The 24,936-nt window shown below is 38.6% G+C and overlaps 1 protein-coding gene across 8 annotated transcripts in view; it reads left to right on the plus strand.

Moving 5' to 3' along the window:
* The window catches only part of BLTP1 (bridge-like lipid transfer protein family member 1), a 1,044,923-nt gene that overhangs the window by 755,524 nt on the left and 264,463 nt on the right, over positions 1-24,936 (plus strand). For all 8 annotated transcript variants that reach the window (XM_053703615.1, XM_053703613.1, XM_053703617.1 and 5 more), the window contains 2 exons: positions 8,417-8,540; positions 8,641-8,750. In XM_053703615.1, the coding sequence (XP_053559590.1) occupies positions 8,417-8,540; positions 8,641-8,750 (234 nt within the window). The remainder of the gene's footprint in view (positions 1-8,416; positions 8,541-8,640; positions 8,751-24,936) is intronic.

Consider the following 24,936-nt stretch of genomic DNA (forward strand, 5'->3'; position numbering starts at 1 on the left):
AACAAACAAATTTTAAGTTTTATTTTTCATATGATGCAGGTCATATATAGATATGTACAGTCTTTTTAATGTACAGTAATAACTTGGAAATACATTGGAAAGAACCAATAGAAATATAAAAATGTAAAAATATTTTTTCAACAAAGGAAAAAAGAGAACTAAGCCAACCGATTCTATTCCAGTTTTCACTATAATTATTTACTTAATCTAAAGTGGCTTTTAAACATATTGAAACCACACACAGTATAGTACCAATATAAATATAAAAAATATCTTTTCAACAAAGGAAAAAAGAGAACTATTCCAGTTTTTTACTAAAATTATTTATTTAGTTGTTTATTTATTTTATTATTTTTTTCTAATAAGAATACATGAATACTCTATAGCGGCTTTTAAGCATATTGAAAACCACACACAGAAATGATATTGGCTTTGACAATGCTTCAATAAAACAATTAAACAATTTACTCAATCAGGAACAAAGGTATAAAAGATAGGATTCTAAGCAGGTCTGACAGAAGCTTGAGAAAGGCTCTTTGGAGCTGAAACGCGTTGCTTTGGATACAGACTGCTTACTGATCACCTTGGATACAGACTGCTTACACTGCACTGGAGAAACCTTGCTCTTTACCTATCTGTCAATCTCGCATTTGGTGGGCGTGTCAAGACCGGACACGGAAGTGACAGAGGCAACTTTCACAGGAGACATACACGCTGCAACAAGCGCTCCTAGAAACTTTGAAAGGACAAAGAAAGTTTCTCATCTATACCTCATTTGGACACGCAAGAACCTTCTTATATGACTTGGAACTGCAAATAAGGTACCTTATTCAAAGTCTGTTGATTAATAATATCGCAAAAGACAAACTAAGTGTTCAATAACTATTGTGATATAATTACTGTGACATACAGAAAACGGCTCAAACACCTAGCCTAAATCTTTTGGTCATATCACAAAAAGGCTTATTTCAAAAAGGCTGAAAATAAACACCTATTGTTGAACCAGGTGTCAATAGTTGTCTTCAACAACGATCTCTAACAACTGTATTTCTACCAATTATACCTTATTTTCTACCTTTGGTGCATTTTATGAGCGAAAAGCCAAATCTTTTACAAAAAGTATTTTTAAATACCTACCAAGGTATAAACTGGACTTGCTAATTTTACACACATATATCATATACTAATTTTAGCTACACCTCAATACAATTGGTTGGTACCAACTTTCTCACATAACCACTTTAAGATTAAGCAATTTCGACTGACTGTTTTATATTGATTCTAATAAAAGAATATTATTTTTAACCAATAATCTTTGTATATTTTTTTTTTATTATTATTTTTTATTTTTATTTTTGAATTAGAACTTAATAATTTTAAGATATTATTCTATGAAAATTCTTTAAAAACTAAAAAATGTTTTTTTCTATACATTTATTTATATAAACATAGACATAGAAATACAAATACTACTAAGACCATTGTCATTTGGTAGATATTAAGCCAGTGTTTGCACACAGGCGCACACATATAAGACAATCATAACTGCTACTAAAACTATTTATTCGGGGTATCTGATTTTTATGTGAAGTATTATCTACCACCAGCGCATAGATTTTTAGTTGTTTGATCATAAAGACTTGGTCTTCTCTGCACACTTTTGCCAAATTTTACAAATTTGATATTTTTGCTTCTTCGGAGGCTGTTTTTGGGAGAAAGGTTTTGCAAGCCGTGGTGCCTTCTGTTTAGGTAACCTGATTTGCTCCCTCCCTTCATCCGTGTCCTAAAGCTTTGGTATTGGTTCCCACAAGTAATGGATGACGCCGTGGACCGGACACACCAATGTTGGAGAAAACAGAATTTATGCTTACCTGATAAATTACTTTCTCCAACGGTGTGTCCGGTCCACGGCCCGCCCTGGTTTTTTAATCAGGTTTGAAAAAATTTTCTTTCTTCTGTTATGTGTGATCAGTCCACGGGTCATCATTACTTCTGGGATATAACTCCTCCCCAACAGGAAATGCAAGAGGATTCACCCAGCAGAGCTGCATATAGCTCCTCCCCTATACGTCACTCCTAGTCATTCTCTTGCACCCAACGACTAGATAGGATGTGTAAGAGGACTATGGTGATTATTCTTAGTTTTTATGACTTCAATCAAAAGTTTGTTATTTTACAATGGCACCGGAGTGTGTTATTGCCTCTCTGGCAGAGTTTGAAGAAGAATCTACCAGAGTTTTACTATGATTTTAGCCGGAGTCGTTAAGATCATATTGCTGTTCTCGGCCGTCTGAGGAGAGGTAAAGCTTCAGATCAGGGGACAGCGGGCAGATGAATCTGCATAGAGGTATGTAGCAGTTTTTATTTTCTGACAATGGAATTGATGAGAAAATCCTGCCATACCGATAATATGTCATGTATGTATACTTTACTCACTGGAATTACTCTGTAAAAAGTACATTAAACCTTTAATAGGTATTAATTATGTTAAACGTTTTTGCTGGAATGTAGATTCGTTTGCATTTACTGAGGTACTGAGTGAATATATGTTTGGGCACTATTTTTCCACTTGGCAGTTGCTTATTCTAATTGTGACAGTTTCGTTTCTCTCTCACTGCTGTGTGTGAGGGGGAGGGGCCGTTTTTTTGGCGCTCTTTGCTACGCATCAAAAATTTCCAGTCAGTTACTCATTGTATTTCCTGCATGATCCGGTTCATCTCTACAGAACTCAGGGGTCTTCAAAACTTCTTTTGAGGGAGGTAGATTCTCTCAGCAGAGCTGTGAGACTTATATATTGACTGTGATAAAAAACGTTACTCAGTAATTTTTTTATGCTTTCAGATTTAATTGATTTTGCTTTGCTAATGGGAACAGACCTTTGCTAAATTGTGTTAAGGATTGATGCTATAACTGTTTTTCAGTTCGTTATTTCAACTGTCATTTAATCGTTTAGTGCTTCTTTGAGGCACAGTACGTTTTTTGTTAAATAAGACTGTAGCCAAGTTGCAAGTTTAATTGCGAGTGTGTTAAACATGTCTGATTCAGAGGAAGATACCTGTGTCATTTGTTCCAATGCCAAGGTGGAGCCCAATAGAAATTTATGTACTAACTGTATTGATGCTACTTTAAATAAAAGCCAATCTGTACAAATTGAACAAATTTCACCAAACAGCGAGGGGAGAGTTATGCCGACTAACTCACCTCACGTGTCAGTACCTGCATCTCCCGCCCGGGAGGTGCGTGATATTGTTGCGCCCAGTACATCTGGGCGGCCATTACAGATAACATTACAAGATATGGCCACTGTTATGACTGAAGTTTTGGCTAAATTACCAGAACTAAGAGGCAAGCGTGATCACTCTGGGGTGAGAACAGAGTGCGCTGATAATACTAGGGCCATGTCTGATACTGCGTCACAGCTTGCAGAGCATGAGGACGGAGAGCTTCATTCTGTGGGTGACGGTTCTGATCCAAACAGATTGGATTCAGATATTTCAAATTTTAAATTTAAACTGGAGAACCTCCGGGTATTACTAGGGGAGGTTTTAGCGGCTCTGAATGATTGTAACACAGTTGCAATACCAGAGAAAATGTGTAGGTTGGATAAATATTTTGCGGTACCGGCGAGTACTGATGTTTTTCCTATACCTAAGAGACTTACTGAAATTGTTACTAAGGAGTGGGATAGACCCGGTGTGCCATTCTCACCCCCTCCAATATTTAGAAAAATGTTCCCAATAGACACCACCACACAGGACTTATGGCAAACGGTCCCTAAGGTGGAGGGAGCAGTTTCTACCTTAGCTAAGCGTACCACTATCCCGGTTGAGGATAGCTGTGCTTTTTCAGATCCAATGGATAAAAAACTAGAGGGTTACCTTAAGAAAATGTTTGTTCAACAAGGTTTTATATTGCAACCCCTTGCATGCATCGCGCCGGTCACGGCTGCTGCAGCATTCTGGATTGAATCTCTGGAAGAGAACATTAGTTCAGCTACGCTGGACGATATTACGGACAGGCTTAGAGTCCTTAAACTAGCTAATTCTTTCATTTCAGAAGCCGTAGTACATTTAACTAAGCTTACGGCTAAGAATTCAGGATTCGCCATTCAGGCACGCAGAGCACTGTGGCTAAAATCCTGGTCAGCTGATGTTACTTCTAAATCTAAATTGCTTAATATACCTTTCAAGGGGCAGACCTTATTTGGGCCCGGGTTGAAGGAGATTATCGCTGACATTACAGGAGGTAAAGGCCATGCCCTGCCTCAGGACAAAGCCAAAGCTAAGACTAGACAGTCTAATTTTCGTTCCTTTCGTAATTTCAAAGCAGGAGCAGCATCAACTTCCTCTGCACCAAAACAGGAAGGAGCTGTTGCTCGCTACAGACAAGGCTGGAGACCTAATCAGTCCTGGAACAAGGGCAAGCAGGCCAGGAAACCTGCTGCTGCCCCTAAGACAGCATGAATCGAGGGCCCCCGATCCGGGACCGGATCTGGTGGGGGGCAGACTTTCTCTCTTCGCCCAGGCTTGGGCAAGAGATGTTCAGGATCCCTGGGCGCTAGAGATCATATCTCAGGGATACCTTCTGGACTTCAAATCTTCTCCCCCAAGAGGGAGATTTCATCTGTCAAGGTTGTCAACAAACCAGATAAAGAAAGAAGCGTTTCTACTCTGCGTACAAGATCTTTTATTAATGGGAGTGATCCATCCGGTTCCGCGGTCGGAACAAGGACAAGGGTTTTACTCAAATCTGTTTGTAGTTCCCAAAAAAGAGGGAACTTTCAGGCCAATCTTGGATTTAAAGATCCTAAACAAATTCCTAAGAGTTCCATCGTTCAAAATGGAAACTATTCGGACAATTTTACCCATGATCCAAAGAGGTCAGTACATGACCACAGTGGATTTAAAAGATGCTTACCTTCACATACCGATTCACAAAGATCATTACCGGTATCTAAGGTTTGCCTTTCTAGACAAGCATTACCAATTTGTAGCTCTTCCATTCGGATTGGCTACGGCTCCAAGAATCTTCACAAAGGTTCTGGGTACTCTTCTAGCGGTTCTAAGACCGCAAGGAATTTCGGTAGCTCCATACCTGGACGACATTCTGATACAAGCTCCAAGCTTTCAAACTGCCAAGTCTCATACAGAGTTAGTACTGGCATTTCTAAGGTCGCATGGATGGAAGGTGAACGAAAAGAAGAGCTCTCTCTTTCCACTCACAAGAGTTCCTTTCTTGGGGACTCTGATAGATTCTGTAGAAATGAAGATTTACCTGACAGAAGACAGGTTAACAAAGCTTCAAAATGCATGCCGTGTCCTTCATTCCATTCAACACCCGTCAGTAGCTCAATGCATGGAGGTGATCGGCTTAATGGTAGCGGCAATGGACATAGTACCTTTTGCTCGCCTACATCTCAGACCTCTGCAATTGTGCATGCTAAGTCAGTGGAATGGGGATTACTCAGATTTGTCCCCTACTCTGAACCTGGATCAAGAGACCAGAAATTCTCTTCTATGGTGGCTTTCTTGGCCACATCTGTCCAGGGGGATGCCATTCAGCAGGCCAGACTGGACAATTGTAACAACAGACGCCAGCCTACTAGGTTGGGGCGCTGTCTGGAATTCTCTGAAGACTCAGGGATTATGGAATCAGGAGGAGAGCCTCCTTCCAATAAACATTCTGGAATTGAGAGCAGTTCTCAATGCCCTTCTGGCTTGGCCCCAGTTATCAACTCGGGGGTTCATCAGGTTTCAGTCGGACAACATCACGACTGTGGCTTACATCAACCATCAGGGAGGGACAAGAAGCTCCCTAGCAATGATGGAAGTATCAAAGATAATTCGCTGGGCAGAGTCTCACTCGTGCCACCTGTCAGCAATCCACATCCCGGGAGTGGAGAACTGGGAGGCGGATTTCTTGAGTCGTCAGACTTTTCATCCGGGAGAGTGGGAACTTCATCCGGAGGTCTTTGCCCAAATACTTCGACGTTGGGGCAAACCACAAATAGATCTCATGGCGTCTCGTCAGAACGCCAAACTTCCTCGCTACGGGTCCAGATCCAGGGATCCGGAAGCAGTTATGATAGATGCCTTGACAGCACCATGGACCTTCAGGATGGCTTATGTGTTTCCACCCTTCCCGATGCTTCCTCGATTGATTGCCAGAATCAAACAGGAGAGAGCATCAGTGATTCTAATAGCACCTGCATGGCCACGCAGGACTTGGTATGCAGATCTAGTGGACATGTCATCCTGTCCGCCTTGGTCTCTACCTCTAAGACAGGACCTTCTGATTCAGGGTCCATTCAAATATCAAAACCTAACTTCTCTGAAGCTGACTGCTTGGAAATTGAACGCTTGATCTTATCAAAGCGTGGTTTTTCTGAGTCAGTTATTGATACCTTAATACAGGCTAGGAAGCCTGTTACTAGAAGGATTTACCATAAAATATGGCGTAAATACTTATATTGGTGCGAATCCAAAGGTTACTCTTGGAGTAAGGTTAGGATTCCTAGGATATTGTCTTTTCTACAAGAAGGTTTAGATAAGGGTTTATCGGCTAGTTCTTTAAAGGGACAGATCTCAGCTCTGTCCATTTTGTTGCACAAGTGTCTGTCAGAAAATCCAGACGTCCAGGCTTTTTGTCAAGCTTTAGCTAGGATCAAGCCTGTATTTAAAACTGTTGCTCCACCATGGAGTTTAAACCTGGTTCTTAACGTTTTACAAGGAGTTCCGTTTGAACCCCTTCATTCCATTGACATTAAACTGTTATCTTGGAAAGTTCTATTTTTAATCGCTATTTCTTCGGCTCGGAGAGTCTCTGAGTTATCAGCTCTACATTGTGATTCTCCTTATTTGATTTTTCATTCGGATAAGGTAGTTCTGCGTACAAAACCTGGGTTCTTACCTAAGGTAGTCACTAACAGGAATATCAATCAAGAGATCGTTGTTCCTTCCTTGTGTCCGAATCCTTCTTCAAAGAAGGAACGTCTTCTGCACAATCTGGATGTAGTTCGTGCCCTCAAGTTCTATTTGCAGGCAACTAAGGAATTTCGACAAACGTCTTCCCTGTTTGTCGTGTACTCTGGGCAGAGGAGAGGTCAAAAGGCTTCGGCTACTTCTCTCTCCTTCTGGCTTCGTAGTATAATTCGTTTAGCCTATGAGACTGCTGGACAGCAGCCTCCTGAAAGAATTACAGCTCATTCTACTAGAGCTGTGGCTTCCACTTGGGCCTTTAAGAATGAGGCCTCTGTTGAACAGATTTGCAAGGCTGCAACTTGGTCTTCGCTCCATACTTTTTCCAAATTTTACAAATTTGACACTTTTGCTTCTTCGGAGGCTATTTTTGGGAGAAAGGTTCTTCAGGCAGTGGTTCCTTCTGTATAATGAGCCTGCCTAGCCCTCCCGTCATCCGTGTACTTTTGCTTTGGTATTGGTATACCAGAAGTAATGATGACCCGTGGACTGATCACACATAACAGAAGAAAACATAATTTATGCTTACCTGATAAATTCCTTTCTTCTGTTGTGTGATCAGTCCACGGCCCGCCCTGTTTTTTTAAGGCAGGCAAATATTTTCTAAATTATACTACAGTCACCTCTTCACCCTTGGTTTCTCCTTTCTCGTTGGTCCTTGGTCGAATGACTGGGAGTGACGTAGAGGGGAGGAGCTATATGCAGCTCTGCTGGGTGAATCCTCTTGCATTTCCTGTTGGGGAGGAGTTATATCCCAGAAGTAATGATGACCCGTGGACTGATCACACAACAGAAGAAAGGAATTTATCAGGTAAGCATAAATTATGTTTTTTCTTTATACACTACAGTCACCACGGCACCCTATAGTTTTCTCCTTTTTCTCCTAACCGTCGGTCGAATGACTGGGGGGCGGAGCCAGAGGGGGAGCTATATGGACAGCTCTTGCTGTGTGCTCTCCTTGCCTTTCCCTGTAGGGGAGGAAAATATCCCACAAGTAATGGATGACGCCGTGGACCGGACACACCGTTGGAGAAAGTAATTTATCAGGTAAGCATAAATTCTGTTTTACTAGAATGGCCATTTATGATTCCCCTAGGACATTGATGGCGAACCTTGGCACTCCAGATGTTTCAGAACTACATGTCCCATGATGATTGACAGGACTGCAGAGTGCCTAAGCATTGTGGAAAATGTAGTTTTGAAACATCTGGAGTGCCAAGGTTCGCCATCACTGCCCTAGGATAAACCTTTCTTTGAAACATCATATAAAATTTGCTTTTGACTTTCATCTTTGATTAAACAAAGAACAGGTAACATAATTTAATTGTATCTTTAAAAACGGAATATGTTGTAACTATTATCAACTGTCAAAACTTTTTATTTTTTTAAATGTACTATTAATGTTTACTTTTTAATAATTTTTTAAAATAATTTTTAAGGAAACTTGGGGCAAGTGAAGGAACTATAAATCAAGAAATTCAGCGATATCAGCATTTAGAGTCTGTAGCTGTCAACGACATTCGTAGAGATGTTCGGAAAAAGTTGCGCAGATCCAGCATGAGAGTAAGTTTTTTTTGTTTTTTTTTTACATTTGCTATTTTACCTCAATGTTAAGCATTAAAACTCCTAATCAGAAATCCTTTTTCTTGTGATGCTCTTTTAGGCAGCATCTTTAAAGGATAAATGGGGTCTGGGATACAAACCAAGCTATAATCGTTCTAAAAGTATTACTGCTTCAGGAAGGCCGCCACTGAAAAGAACAGAGAGAACCAGGTATTGATTCACTTTTGTTTCCGTTATGTTAATACATTTTTTATTTATTTTTTATTTTTTAAAACAAAACAAAAAAAAGAGGTTCTGCCCAATAGTACTTAAAGGGACAAGAAACCCCAAAATTTTCTTTCATGATTTGGATATAACAAACCATTTCAAATGACTTTCAAATTTACTTCTATTATCAAATTTGCTTCATTCTCTTGTTATTTTTTTGCTGAAGGAACAGCATTGCATTACTGGCAGCTAGCTGAACATCTAGTTAGCCAATCACAAGAGACAAATGTGTGCAGGCACCAATCAGCAGGTAGCTCCCACTAGTGTAGGATATGTGCATATTGTTTTTCAACAAGGGATACCAAAAGAACAAAGCACATTTCAAAATAGAAGTGAATTTTAAAGTGTCTTAAAATTATATGCTCTATCTGAATCATGCAAGTTTCATTTTTAGCTTTGCCATTCCTTTAAAGTGAACGTAAATGTTCATGAATTAGTGCCCAGTTTTTAAAAATACTATTAAAAACAGGGGCACTTTCATTCATGAAAGTTTACATTGCAGCATAGTTTTTTCAAATACTTACTTTTCTCTTGAGCAAAGCCGGATCGCCGATCCCCCGCCTGCTTCTCCTGCTGTACTTACACAGCAATGACGAAACCGGCTTCCTCCAATCACGAGATGGACGCTCTGGGGGGAAGCCATGATTGGAGGAAGCTGGTTTCGTCATTGGTGACGTAAGTACAGAGGAACTGCAGGTGAGGGATCGGCGATCCGGCTTTGCTCAAAAGAAAGGTAAGTATTTTTTAAAATACACTGCAATGTAAACTTTCATGAATGAAAGTGCCCCTGTTTTTAATAGTATTTTTAAAAAACGGGCAGTAATTCATGACACTTTACATTCACTTTAAGGATAAACATTGATCACCAATGCAGATGATGTACATAAACTTTATATATTGATTCTGATTATTTGAAATCAAGGTTGAAACAGTTTTCATTAAAATTACATAATTGTTTTACATTTTTATTATCATTGTTTGATTCAGTTTAGGTTACTGCTATATTTTTCATGTTCATACATATTAGTCCTGTTTTATTTTTAAAGTATCTATAGTTTTAAAGTGTTGTGGATATTTAAAAAAAAAAACATTTTTATTATTATGGTAGAATAGTGCAAACCAAATCATAGAAAACAGTATAAGCTTTTATGGAGACCTGACTAATGATCCATTAGTCGTATGATGCTGCATTTGTCTATTATAAATCATGTGTTAGTAGGTTGCAGAGAGACCAGAAGCCCTTGTGTACATTCAATCCCAAACCTTACTTCTGGATCTCTCTCTCACATCTCACATCCCACAATGAATCCACACTCCTTGGGTCAACCACCTAGCTGTTCAGCTTGCATATAATAGGCATCCAACAAACCAGGATTTCTTTCATGTTATTGGCAAGAGTCCATGAGCTAGTGACGTATGGGATATACAATCCTACCAGGAGGGGAAAAGTTTCCCAAACCTCAAAATGCCTATAAATACACCCCTCACCACACCCACAATTCAGTTTGACAAACTTTGCCTCCTATGGAGGTGGTGAAGTAAGTTTGTGCTAAGATTTCTACGTTGATATGCGCTTCTCAGCATTTTGAAGGCCGATTCCTCTCAGAGTACAGTGAATGTCAGAGGGATGTGAAGGTAGTATCACCTATTGAATGCAATGGTTTTCCTCACAGGGATCTATTTCATAGGTTCTCTGTTATCGGTCCTAGAGATTCATCTCCTACCTCCCTTTTCAGATCGACGATATACTCTCATATTCCATTACCTCTACTGATAACCGTTTCAGTACTGGTTTGGCTATCTGCTATATGTGGATGGGTGTCTTTGGTAAGTATGTTTTCATTACTTAAGACACTCTCAGCTATGGTTTGGCACTTTATGTATTTATATAAAGTTCTAAATATATGTATTGTACTTATATTTGCCATGATTCAGGTTTCAGTATATTTCATTTTGCAGACTGTTAGTTTCATATCTGGGAAATGCATTTTTTAGGAAAATTTATTTCTTACCTGGGGTATAGTCTTTTTGCAATTGACTGTCATTTTAAATTTGCAGGCAGAATTAGGCTCGCGAGGGCGCAAAATGCCAAACTATATTGCGTAATTTTTGGCGCAAGGGTTTTTTTGGCGCAAAGTTACGTTCGATGACGCAAATCCGTCATTTCAGGCGTCGTTGTCTACGCCAAGTCCTTTCACAAGGTTGCGTCTTCAATTACGCGAGAGTGTGTCATTTCTGGATATTGTTAGCACCAAAAAGAAAAAAAAATTCTCTGTTTGTTTGTGCATCATTTTTGGTGCCAAATATTTTCATAATTTAAACCCCATTCCTATATGCCTCTTGCCTTTTTTCTCTATCAGAGGGCTATGCTGTTGCATTTTTTCCCCATTCCTGAAACTGCCGTATAAGGAAATTGATCATTTTGCTTAATATGTTGTTTTTTTTCTCTTACATTTGCAAGATGTCTCAATCTGATCCTGTCTCAGAAAACACTGTTGGAATCCTGCTGACTGATATCAGTTCTACCAAAGCTAAGTACATTTGTTGTAATCTTATGGAGATTATGTCTCCAGCTATGGTTTGTAATAAGTTGTCATGATAAACTTTTACATGCAGAGAATGTGGCCATCAGTAATAGTATGTTGCCTGTTGCTGTTCTTTTAAACATCTAATGTACAAGATATACCTGTGAATTTATAAGAATTTATTGCTGATTCTATTCAGAAGGCTTTGTCTTCCATCCCGCCTTCTAATAAATGTAAAGGTCTTTTTTAACTTCTCATAAAGTTGATGAAATTTCAAATGACCAACAACATACTGAATTATCCTCCTCTGATGAGGATCTATCTGATTCAGAAGATCCTTCCTCAGATATTGACACTGACAAATCAACTTATTTATTTAAAATTGAGTACATTCGTTCTTTGTTGAAGAAGTGTTGATTATATTAGATATTGAGGAGACTAGTCCTCTTGATATTAAAGCTAGTAATCATTTAAATTCTGTTTATAAACCACCTGTGGTTATTTCAGAGTTTTTTTCAGTTCCTGATGCTATTTCTGTTATGATTTCTAAGGAATGGAATAGGCCTAGTACTTCTTTTATTCCTTCTTTAAGGTTTTAAAAATTGTATCCTTTGCCAGCAGTTAGATTGGAATTTTGGGAAAAGATCCCCAAAGTTGATGGGGCTATCTCTACTCTTGCTAAACGTACTACTATTCCTACAGAAGATAGTATTTCTTTTAGAGATCCTTTAGATAGGAAATCTTATCTAAGGAAAGCTTATTTATTTTCAGGTCTTCTTCTTAGGCCTGCAATTTATGTGGCTGATGTTGCAGCTCCTTCAACTTTTTGGTTGGAAACTTTAGCGCAACAAGTATTGAATCATGATTTGTCTAGCATTGTTAACTTGATTCAACATGCTAATAATTTCATTTGTGATGTCATTTTTGATATCATTAAAATTGATGTTAAATCTCTGTCTTTAGCTATTTTATCTAGAAGAGCTTTGTGGCTTAAACCTTGGAATGCTGATATGACTTAAGTCCAGATTGCTATTTCTTTCCTTCCAAGGTAATACATTATTTGGTTCACAGTTGGATTCAATAATTTCATCTGTTACTGGGGGGAAGGGAGTTTTTTGCCTCAAGATAAGATCTAAGGGTAAATTTAAAGCTTCTAACCATTTTCGTTCTTAAATAAGGAACAGAAACCTAATTCTTCCCCAAGGAATCAGTTTCCAATTGGAAGCTTTCTTTAAACTGGAATAAATCCAAGCCATTTAAGAGATCAAAGCCAGCCCCTAAGTCCGCATGAAGGTGCGGCTCTTATTCCAGCTCAACTGGTAGGGGGCAGATTAAGATTTTTTCTAAGATGTTTGGATCAATTCGGTCCAAAATCATTGTATTCAGAATATTGTCTCTCAGGGGTACAGAATAGGATTCAGAGTAAGACCGCCTGTGAAAAGATTTTTTTCTCACACATTCCAGCAAACCTAGTAAAGGCTGAGGCTTTCCTGAAGTGTGTTTCAGACCTGGCGTTATCTGGGGTAATCATGCTAGTTCCGTTTCAGGAACAGGGTCTGGGGTTTTATTCAAATCTATTCATTGTCCCAAAGAAAGTAATTTCATTCAGACCAGTTTTGGATCTAAAAATTTTGAATGCGTTTTAATTTGTATCATTTTGGTTTTAGTAAATTATTTATAGAACAAATTTTTTCTTTATATAACGCCCCATATGCGACTGTCAAATTCAATAATTCTTTATCGGTACCATTTAAAATAAATAATAAGGGTGTCCTTTATCACCAATATTATTCGTTCTAGCAATAGAAATTATGGCATCCAAAGTAAGACAAAATGAAGAAATACATGGTATTAATATAGGTGACATTAGTTTTAAAATTTCATTATATGCAGACGAAGTTATATTTACACTTTCTGACCCGGTTCAATCTATTCCTGCAGTTTTAAATACACTTAAGGATTATGGTAAATACTCCAACTTTTCCATAAATCAGTCGAAATCCGAATTGCTTAGTTACGGATTAGATAGAAACAACTTACAGTTAATTAGACAAAATGTTAATCTAAAAAAAACTTCAAATACGATAAAATATTTGGGGATTATGATAGCAACTAATCAGAAAGAACTAGTTATATTAAATTATGGATAAATTGTTTAAAGAAACTCAAATAGAAATAAATAGATGGAAGAATAGAAATTTATCGTGGCTTGGGCGAATTCATGCGGTGAAAATGACTATTCTACCGAGATTGCTATACTTATTCCAGACATTACCAATTCCTTTACCAATTTCTTATGTTAATAAATTCCAATCTTTATTAAATAAATACATATGGTACGGCACGACTGTGAGATTATCCAGAGCAACAATGTATCTCCCTAAGGAAAAGGGGGGGGCTAGGGGTACCATGTTTAATAAAGTATAGAAGAGCATCTATATTACAAAGGATTATTGACTGGTGTAAGAATATAGAACAGAAGGAATGGGTACAATTGGAACACAATTTAATACAAAGTAAACAATTAGGAGGTAAGTGTTGGCTACCAATAAGAGCCTGGCCGAAAGTAATGCAAGAATATCCTATCTTAAAAGAATTATTACAAACATGGAATATTATTCTTAAAATGGAAAAACCGATAACAACTATTCCCTCCCCACTTACACCTATTATATTAAATGATTCTTTACCATTTGGTAAATTTATAGGAGATATTAATATACGAACTTTGGATGATCTATTTCCAATTTATACACTTATGAATGGAAATATATTAAAATCACAATCAGAATTAATTAATAATGGGGTGCAGATTTTAAGTCCATGGTTGAGGTATTTTCAGCTTAAATCATTTTTAACAACTCACCCAAAGAGAATAGAATTAATTAGACAAAGGTCTCCCTTCAAAATAATTTGTTCAGGAAACCAATTAGTAAAGGGGACAATATCTTTGATATATAAATTATTAATTACAGCAACAACTCTAGAATTACCTACATATACCAAAGCTTGGTCACGAGAGCTAGCAGTACCACCTACAACAAAAGAATGGAGTATAATTTTTCAACGTCACGCAAAAGCCTCAATATCAGCCAGTACACAGGAGACACATTATAAATTATTGATGAGGTGGTATCTAACACCTAATTGGATTAAAACAATATTCCCTAATTCTTCAGGACAGTGCTGGAGAGAGTGTGGAGGAAAAGGTACATTGATACATATTTGGTGGTCATGTCCAATAATATTTAATTACTGGTCTTTAATAATTAGAGAAATAAATAAATTATTATCAACACAACTTACATTAGAACCAACAATAGTTTTATTATATAAGCAAGTTTTAAAATTACCAATAGAATACGATAAAGCATTATATATACTCTTAAATAGTGCAAAGCAGATAATACCGAGATTATGGAAACAGAAAAGAGCACCATCAATAATAGAATGGCAGTCGCAAATACAATATTCCATATCTATGGAAAAACTATATTATCAATTATCGAATCAGATGGATCTGTATTACAATATAAAAAATCTTTTACAAGTGAAAACATGAGGAGTATACTTGTGTATTATACCAAAATAAACTTTAAGAAAATATAAAACTTGAACAAGTCAAGAGAGAGAGAATATGAAAAGTAGTTATAAAAATTATATGTTGTTGAAGATGTTATAAATAATAACGTAAGGTTATATCCATGGGAATCATTTTTGTTATATCTTTTTCATTTAGCTTAGATTGTATTATTGTTAAGGAAAATGATTTTGAGGACGACAAAAGACCCCAGGGAAATTGATGGGGTCTTTTTATGGACTATTATGGACTTTAATTTAATATAAATATGAGAAAAGAACATACAAGGATCAAAGGTGTTAAATATGATTTATTGAGTATGAGGTAGTTTCATAATTGTTCTTTATGTTAAATATTATTAAGTGTAAATGTGGAATAAAGCCGAAATAATAATAAAAAAAAAATAATAATTTTGAATCGATATGTAAGAGTACCAACTTTCAAAATGGTGACTATAAGGTCTATTCTGCTTTTTGTTCAGCAAGGGCATTATATGCCCACAATAGACTTACAGGATGCATATCTTCATATTCTGATTCATCCAGATTGCTTTCAATTGAGATTTTTAGACAAGCATTACCAATTTGTTGCTCTTCCTTTTTGGCCTAGCGACAGCTCTAGGAATCTTTTCAAAGGTTCTTGGTGTCCTACTCTCTGTTATCAGAGAGCGGGGTGTTGCGGTGTTTCCTTATTTGGACGATATCTTGGTACTTGCTCAGTCTTTACGTTCTGCAGAATCTCTCGCAAATCAACTAGTGTTGTTTCTTCAAAGACATGGTTGGAGGATCAATTTACCAAAAAGTTCTTTGATTCCTCAGACAAGGGTCACCTTTTTAGGTTTCCAGATAGATTCAGTGTCCATGACTCTGTCTCTAACAGACAAGAGACCATTTAAATTGGTTTCAGCTTGTCGGAACCTTCAGTCTCTATTATTCCTTTCAATAGCTATGTGCATGGAAGTTTTAGGTCTCATGACTGCAGCATCGGACGTGATTCCCTTTGCTCGTTTTCATATGAGATCTCTCCAGCTTTGTATGCTGAATCAGTGGTGTAGGGATTATACAAGGATATAACAATTAATATCCTTAAATCCCAATGTTCGACTTTCTTTGACTTGGTGGCTAGATCACCATCGTATAGTTCTAGGGGCCTCTTTGGTTCGTCCAACCTGGACTGTGATCTCAACTGATGCAAGTCTTTTCAGGTTGGGGAGCTGTTTGGGGATCTCTGACAGCACAAGGGGTTTGGGAATCTCAAGAGGCGAGTTTACCAATCAATATTTTGGAACTCTGTGCAATTTTCAGGGCTCTTCAGGCTTGGCCTCTGTTGAAGAGAGAACCGTTCATTTGTTTTCAGACAGACAATATCACAGCTGTGGCATATGTCAATTATCAGGGTGGGACTCACAGTCCCCTAGGTATGTTAGAAGTATCTTTAATACTTTCTTGGGCGGAATCCAGCTCTTGTCTAATTTCTGTGGTACATATCCCAGGTGTAGACCATTGGGAAATGGATTATCTCAGCCGTCAGACTTTACATTTGGGGGAGTGGTCTCTCCATCCAGATGTGTTTTCTCAGATTGTTCAGATTGCCATAGATCTGATGGCTTCTCATCTAAACAAGAAACTTCCCAGGTATCTGTCCAAGTCCAGGGATATTCAGGCGGAAGCAGTGGATGCGTTGACACTTCCTTGGTGCTACCAACCTGCTTATATTTTCCAGACTCTAGTTCTTCTTCTTCCAAGAGTGATATCCAAAATCATCATGGAACAGTCATTTGTATTGCTGGTAGCTCCAGCATGGCAGGTTTTGGTATGCAGAGCTTCTGTCTCAAGGTCCATTTTTTCCATCGGGATTTCAAATCATAAAATTTGAAGTTATGGGAATTGATCGCCTAGTGCTTAGTCATATAAGTTTCTCTGACTTAGATTAATAGATTAATACTATGTTACAGGCTCGTAAATCTGTTTCTAGAAAGATTTATTATTGAGTTTGAAAGACTTATTTTCATGGTGTTCTTCTCATAAATTCGCTTGGCATTCTTTCAGAATTCCTAGAATTTTACAGTTTCTTCAGGATGGTTTGGATAAGGTTTTGTCTACAAGTTCCTTGAAGGGACAAATCTTTGCTCATTCTGTCTTATTTCACGGAAAGATTGCTAAGCTTCCTGATATTCACTGTTTTTAACAGGCTTTGGTTTGTATCAAGCCTGTCATTAAATCAATCTCTCCTCCTTGGAGTCTTAATTTGGTTTTGAAAGCTTTACAGGCTCCTCCATTTGAGCCTATGCATTCTTTGGATATTAAACTACTTTCTTAGAAAGTGTTGTTCCTTTTGGCCATCTCTTCTTCTAGAAGAGTTTCTGAATTATCTACTCTTTATTGTGAATCTCTTTTTCTGAATTTTCATCAGGATAAGGCGGTTTTGCGGACTTCATTTAAATTCTTTCCTAAGGTTGTGATTTCTAACAAAATTAATAGAGAAATTGTTGTCCCTTGCTTGTGTCCTAATCCTAAGAATTCTTTGGAGAAATCCTCCCATTCTTTGGATGTGGTAAGAGCTTTGAAATATTATGTTGAAGCTACTAAAGATTTCAGGAAGACTTCTAGTCTATTTGTTATCTTTTCTGGTTCTAGGAAAGGTCAAAGGGCTTCTGCCGTTTCCTTGGCTTCGTGGTTAAAGCTTTGGTTTCATTCAGCTTATTTGGGGTCGGGTCAAGCCCGTCTCAGAGAATTACCGCTCATTCTACTAGATCAGTCTCCACTTCGTGGGCTTTTAAGAATGAAGCTTCAGTTGATCAGATTTGCAAAGCAGCAAACTGGTCTTCTTTGCACACATTTACTAAATTCTACCGTTTTGATGTATTCACTTCTTTGGAAGCAGTTTTTGGTAGAAAAGTTTCAGTTTAATTCTTCTGCTTATGTTTTAAGTTTTTTCTTTTAATTTAATGAGAATTAACTTATATTTTGGGTTGTGGATTATTTTTTCAGCGAGAAATGGCTGTTTTTATTTCTATCCTTCCCTTTCTAGTGACTCTTACGTGGAGTACCACATCTTGGGTATTGCTATCCCATAAGTCACTAGCTCATGGACTCTTGCCAATTACATGAAAGAAAACATAATTTATGTAAGAACTTACCTGATAAATTCATTTCTTTCATATTGGCAAGAGTCCATGAGGCCCACCCTTTTTATGATGGTTATGATTTTTTTTGTATAAAGCACAATTATTTCCAAATTCCTTTGTTGATGCTTTTTACTCCTTTCTTTATCACCCACTACTTGGCTATTCGTTAAACTGAATTGTGGGTGTGGTGAGGGGTGTATTTATAGGCATTTTGAAGTTTGGGAAACTTTGCCCCTCCTGGTAGGATTGTATATCCCATTCGTCACTAGCTCATGGACTCTTGCCAATATGAAAGAAATTAATTTATCAGGTAAGTTCTTACATAAATTATGTTTTTCACCAACTCTTATGATCAAATTTATTGACATTTCGGGGATATGTTTCCCCTTCTTCAGAACAATTATAACACACCACAATTGTGCTTAAATAGTGTATAAGCATTCAAAGTACCTTCCACTTCTTATGCAAAAAAGCGGTAAAACGTATGTCATATCTGGTATTCATTAGTGTATACAACCAAGTGAACCGGAGGTTATTCACAATCACTACCAGTATTTAAAATACTTTATATCTTCACATCCGTGTCAGTATTTTATATAACATAAACATTGTAGTAACCACCCAGTGTAGTAACCACTCACTGGATATAACATATGTTTTGGTGCTTTTTAGCACAGGAAGTGGGAGGTACTTTGAATGTTTATACACTATTTAAGCACGATTGTGGTGTGTTATAATTGTTCTGAAGAAGGGGAAACATATCCTCGAAACGTCAATAAATTTAATCATAAGAGTTTGTGAAAATTTCCTTCGTACGATGATGAGAGTCCACAGGGGAACCTTGACATGTTGGATATAATTCCCACCATTGGGAGGGGGTAAAGAATCCATACAATATTTTAATCCCTCACACTTCCTATCACTACTACTACTTTGGCTCTAGTAGTGAGGTTGAAGATAGGTCCTTCAGTTAATGAATTATACATTATTTCTTTCTAATGACATGGTGAGTCCACAGATCATCATAATTACTATTGGGAATATCACTTCTGGCCTGCAGGAGGAGGGAAATAGCACCACAGCCAAAGCTGTTAAATACCACTCCCCTTACCCACAAACCCCAGCCATTCTCTTTGCTTGTAGTTGCATGGAGGTGGTAAAGTAGGTGTCTGATTCTTCAATCAAGAGTTTATTTTTAAAGCAGAGCAAGCTGCTCTGACTTTTTTTCTGGGGTATAGCCATAGTCAATGTTAGTTTCTTCATTAGAGCAATGGTGACTTTTGAGCATTTGGGAACTTGGGGGTATAAGCCCCTCTGTGCCTCCCATGTAGTTTATGCTGCCCTTCTTTTAAAAACTCTGAGTAAGTTTATTCAGACTTTTTTTTTTTTTTTTCCACAAGTCCATGTAAGGAGTGTTACCTTTCAAACTTGGTCTGCTGCCGGGCAGATTATTTTTGAGGTAAGTGCTGTTCTTAGATAGATATGGCACTTAGGGGGTTAATTTATGGCTGACTGTGCTCAGTTTTTATCTAACTCTTGGCATTTTTGTGGGACACTGTTGTGTAGTTTGCAGCTGAGGCAGATTGGTGGTTTTTTATTGGGCTTTGTATTTGGCTAGTGTGTGTGTTTAAAATGTTAGTAGCATTTTTCTGAGTCCTCTGTGGTTTCCTCCCAGCGGTTTTTTACTTGGAACGTTCATGCCGATCGGGAGGTCGTATGGGCGGAGTTTGGTTTGTTTGGCGTGAGGGTTGCGCGCTCTTCCTCTCTGTGTGTTTAGTCTACGGAAGTGAGAGGGTAATTCTGTGTCGGCTCCGGTGCTGCGGTTTCTTGGTGGAGTCTCAGCGTGACCGGTTTGTCTTTCTGCGCTCCCACGTTTGGAAGGGAAATTTAGGAAAAAAGTTCCTTGATTCTGGCTACAAGAGTGGTATTCTTGGGAACCATTATAGATTCTCTGGAAATGAAGATCTTTTTGACAGAAGCAAGGAAGTCAAAAATGTTCAATTCATGTTTGGCTCTTCATCCCCTCGGCCGTCGGTGTCTCAGTGTATGGAGGTTATTGGTCTAATGGTCTCAGTCATGGACATCATTCCATTTGCTCGGTTCCATCTCAGAGTTATGCATGCTGAGACAGTGGAACGGAGATTATACGGATCTGTCTCCAAAGATTGTTCTAGATCAGGCTGCAAGAGAATCTCTTCCGTGGTGGTTGTCTCAGGATCTTCTCTCCCAGGGAACTTGTTTTCACAAGTCTTCCTGGGTGATTGTGACCACGGATGCCAGTCTGCTGGGTTGGGGAGCTGTCTGGAGTTCGTTAAGGGCTCAGGGTCTGTGGATTCGGGAGGAATCAGTTCTTCCTATAAATGTCTTAGAGCTGAGAGCAATTTTCAATGATCTTCTGGCCTGGCCTCAGTTGGCTTCAACTCAGTTTATCAGATTCCAGTCGGACAATATAACGTCTGTGGCTTACATCAATCATCAGGGAGGAACTCGGAGTTCCTTGGCAATGAAGGAAGTAGCCAGGATTATTCAGTGGGCAGAGACTCACAATTGTCCACATTCCAGGGGTGGACAATTGGGAAGCGGATTTTCTGAGCAGACAGTCTTTTCATCCAGAACTTCATCCGGAGGTGTTTTCCAGTTTCATTCTCAAGTGGAGTCAAACGGAGTTGGATCTTATGGCATCTCGTCACAATGTCAAGCTTCCAAAGTATGGTTTGAGGTCAAGGGATCCTCAAGCAGTTCTAATAGATGCCTGGCAGTTCCTTGGAAGTTCAGTCTAGCATACGTGTTTCCTCCATTTGCCCTTGTTCTTGCTCGGATTCAACAGGAGAGGGCGTCAGTAATTGTCATTGCTCCGGCGTGGCCTCGCAGGATCTGGTATGCAGATCTGGTGAAGATGTCATCCTTTCCACCTTGGAGTCTTCCATTGAGGATGGACCTTCTACTGCATGGGCCCTTCCTTCATCCAAATTTCGTTTCTCTGAAACTGACTGCTTGGAGATTGATCGCTTGATTCTATCTAAGCATAGTTTTTCTGAGTCAGTTATTTAGACTATGATTCAGGCGCGTAAGCCTGTGACTAGAAAGATTTATTACAAGATATGGTGTAAATATCTGTATTGGTGTGAATCTAAGGGCTACTCTTGGAGTAGAGTCAGGATTCCTAGGATTTTGGCTTTTCTCCAGGAGGGTCTGGAGAAAGGTTTGTCTGCTAGTACCCTGAAGGGTACATTTTCTGCTTTATCTATTTTGTTACATAAACGCCTGGCGGATGTGCCAGATGTTCAGTCTTTTTGTCAGGCCTTGGTGAAAATTCTGCCTATGTTTAAGTTTGCGGCGACTCCTTGGAGTCTTAATTTAGTTCTGAGAGTTCTTCAACAGACTCCATTTGAGCCTATGCATTCTTTGGATATTAAGTTGACCTGAAAGGTTTTGTTTTTGGTTGCTATCTCTTCGGCTCGAAGAGTTTCGGTGCTTTCTGCGTTGCAATGTGAGTCTCCTTTTCTTATTTTTCATTCTGATAAGGTAGTACTTCGTACTGCATTAGGTTTTCTTCCCAAGGTTGTGTCTGATAAGTATATTAATCAGGAAATTGTGGTTCCTTCCTTGTGTCCTAATCCTTCTTCTCATAAAGAACGTTTGTTGCACAATCTGGATGTAGTTCGTGCATTGAAATATTATTTGCAGACGACTAATGATTTTCGCCAGTCTTCTTCTTTATTTGTTGTTTTTTCTGGGAAACGTAAAGGTCAGAAAGCTACGGCTACTTCTCTTTCTTGTTGGTTGAGGAGTATTATTCGCTTGGCTTATGAAACTGCTGGCCAGCAGCCTCCTGAGAGAATCACGGCTCATTCCACGAAGGCTGTTTCTTCTACTTTAGCTTTCAAAAATGGTGCTTCTGTAGATCAGATTTGCAAGGCTGCCACTTGGTCATCTTTACATACTTTTTCTAAATTTTACAAATTTGAAACTTTTGATTCTGCTGAGGCTGTTTTTGGGAGAAAGGTTCTTTAAGCAGTGGTGCCTTCTGTTTAGGCTAACTGTCTTGTCCCTCCCTTATCATCCGTGTCCTCTAGCTTTGGGTATTATGATGATCCGTGGACTCACTGTGTCATTAGAAAGAAAATTAAATTTATGCTTACCTGATAAATTTGTTTCTTTCTTGACACGGTGAGTCCACGACCCCGCCCTGTATTTTCAGACAGTTTATTTTTTCATAAACCTCAGGCACCTCTGCACCTTATATTACTTTCCTTTCTCCTTTCCCTTTGGTCGAATGACTGGGGTTTGTGGGTAAGGGGAGTGGTATTTAACAGCTTTGGCTGTGGTGCTCTTTGCCTCCTCCTGAAGGCCAGGAGTGATATTCCCAATAGTAATTATGATTGTCCGTGGACTCACCGTGTCAAGAAAGAAACAAATTTATCAGTTAAGCATAAATTTCATTTTTATGGGAGCTCAGACCTATATGAGACCCATTATCCCTTGAACATATCACTTCAGAGGACGGGGATACAGGAAATACCAGGTTATGAGCACAGTATCTCTCTATGGGACACATCCCTTAGCCTCCTCCCATGGGATAAAGGATTTTTTTTATCAAATCCTCTACTGTTATCTTCACAGCTCTGGATGGGCTCTCCGCTACATACAGCTTTTTTATCAATGGCTGTTAAATTCAGAGTGAGAGCTACAAACAAGGTAAGTGCAATGCAGTCACATAGCCCACAGTCTGTATGAAGATACCCTTTCAGGTATAGCATAGCCAGGGGACATTAATGATTATACACAACTACCTCAGGAAAGAGGTTCATGTGTTTTTATGCTAATATTATAAGGTAGTGCGTATTACGTTCAGATATCTCAGGGGACAAAGCAGATACTCATAACAACCAGATACTTGACAGGCTCTGATATTTTATTTTTTTAATATTTTTTTTTATTAGGACATATGCAATACAGTCACAACAGAATACATTACATATCATAGCTATATGGATAAAATCAACATCCAGAGAAAACTTTTATAATAATGGAGTGTCCTCAGAATTGGGCCATGCTTCACAGTAACAGAGATCCTAAACGCATAAGTCCGAATAGAGTCTAAAGTCCTCTGCTATAAACAATAAGACACAACTTTTATCCAATAATAGTATACAGTTATGACAGAATACCAACAACATAAAACAATGTATGATTGGAGAAATTTCAGGATTAACCTACGATGGATAGTCGCATCTCAACAAATAATAACAAACTCGATAAGTATTTCACTATCTGGAGATCCTCAGTTTGCACAATATCTCTGAATGGGTATAGAGGAGGGAAGGGATACACTGAATTGAGATAAAGAGGAAAAGAGGAAGGAATAAAGAGAGAGACAAGGGGAAGAGAAAAAAAATGGAGTGAAGGAGTGTAGCTATATGACTACCTGTATAGCCATAGTTATATGTAACATTACATAGTACTATACCACAGTTGATCTGAAGTTGTAGGTTGTAGTGACTAGAGGGAAACTACTCAGGACTGGCAATGAATAATTTGATTGCTAAAAATATATAAATACAAAACAGTTTTTGCGGAGAGGGTAGATTTGCAGGGAGGATGTGAAATAGGCCTACACTAGGTGTGGTCGATATGTGGATGCCCTTCAAGTTACAGTGTTGAACTGCTTTCTGCCACAAAGGTGCGATGATCTAACACGTCCACCAAATATGGACTGGGGTACCCAAAGCATCGCAACCCCTCCAACACTTGGGGGAGTTAGTATGTGAAATTTTGAATAAATGGACCGGCGTCATGTGCCATTGCAGTAGTATTTTGAGAAACAACTCATAGAGAATGATACAATGGACTGCTTTTTTAGTTAGTCGAATTGCCGATTGCCATATCGGTGGCTCATGTGTCACGCCTAAGGAAGATTCCCAGTTCATAGAGAGTATAGTTGAAATGCTATGTGATAAGAATATACCAAGGTGTTTAAGATGTGATGTGGACCAGTGTAACTTATACCGGCTCTTTAATTTGGCAAGGGTATCTTCAGGGATATGGATAGCATAAGCTTCCGTTTTAGAAACGTTGAGTTTATAATAGCTAACCGATGTAAATCGCTCCAGCAAAGAGAAAAGGTGCGGCAAGGAAGCAACTGGGTCTGAAAGTAGCACTGTCAGATCATCTGCAAACAGGGCTGTGGTCTGGGCTGTGTGATGCAGATCGACTCCTTTTATTTGAGGGGAGGACCTGATGGCAGTAGCTAGTGGTTCCATGATAAGAGTAAATATTAGCGGTGACAGGGGGCAGCCCTGCCTGGTACCATTTGTGATCACAAAGGGCTCAGAGCAGAATCCCAATTGTCTGACTGTTGCCGAAGGACTAGAATATAAGGCCGCTATAGAAGTGATGAACAAAGCTGGAAAACCAAACCGTCGCAGTACCGCAAACATATATTCCCAATTCACCCTGTCAAAGGCCTTTTCTGCGTCCAACGACAGGGTGACACAGGGCAGGTTTAATCTATATGTCTCAAAATAGATATTTAACAGCCTCTTGGTATTGTCGGGCCCTTGGCGCCCCCTCACAAAACCTACCTGGTCACAATTGATTAGATATGGTAGGATTAAGGCGTGATGCGAGAATTTTGGCATAAAGCTTAACATCCAGATTTAACAGCGAGATAGGCCTATAACTTGAGCATTCAGTAGGGAGGCTCTGATTTTTAATATTAATATATTATTTTTACTTTCTCTTAAGCTCCATTTTAATATTCTTAAAACATTTATCATTTTAATATTTGCTGCTTGGTGTGTTTTAGTTTTGGTGCGCTCTCAGTGACCGCTGTATAAGGGGATTCCTTCATTAGGGGAAAGTTTCAGATCACTCTCATGTTTCTGCAGTTACGTG

This window comes from Bombina bombina, chromosome 2 (genome assembly GCF_027579735.1).
Source record: "Bombina bombina isolate aBomBom1 chromosome 2, aBomBom1.pri, whole genome shotgun sequence".
Classification (NCBI taxonomy): domain Eukaryota; kingdom Metazoa; phylum Chordata; class Amphibia; order Anura; family Bombinatoridae; genus Bombina; species Bombina bombina.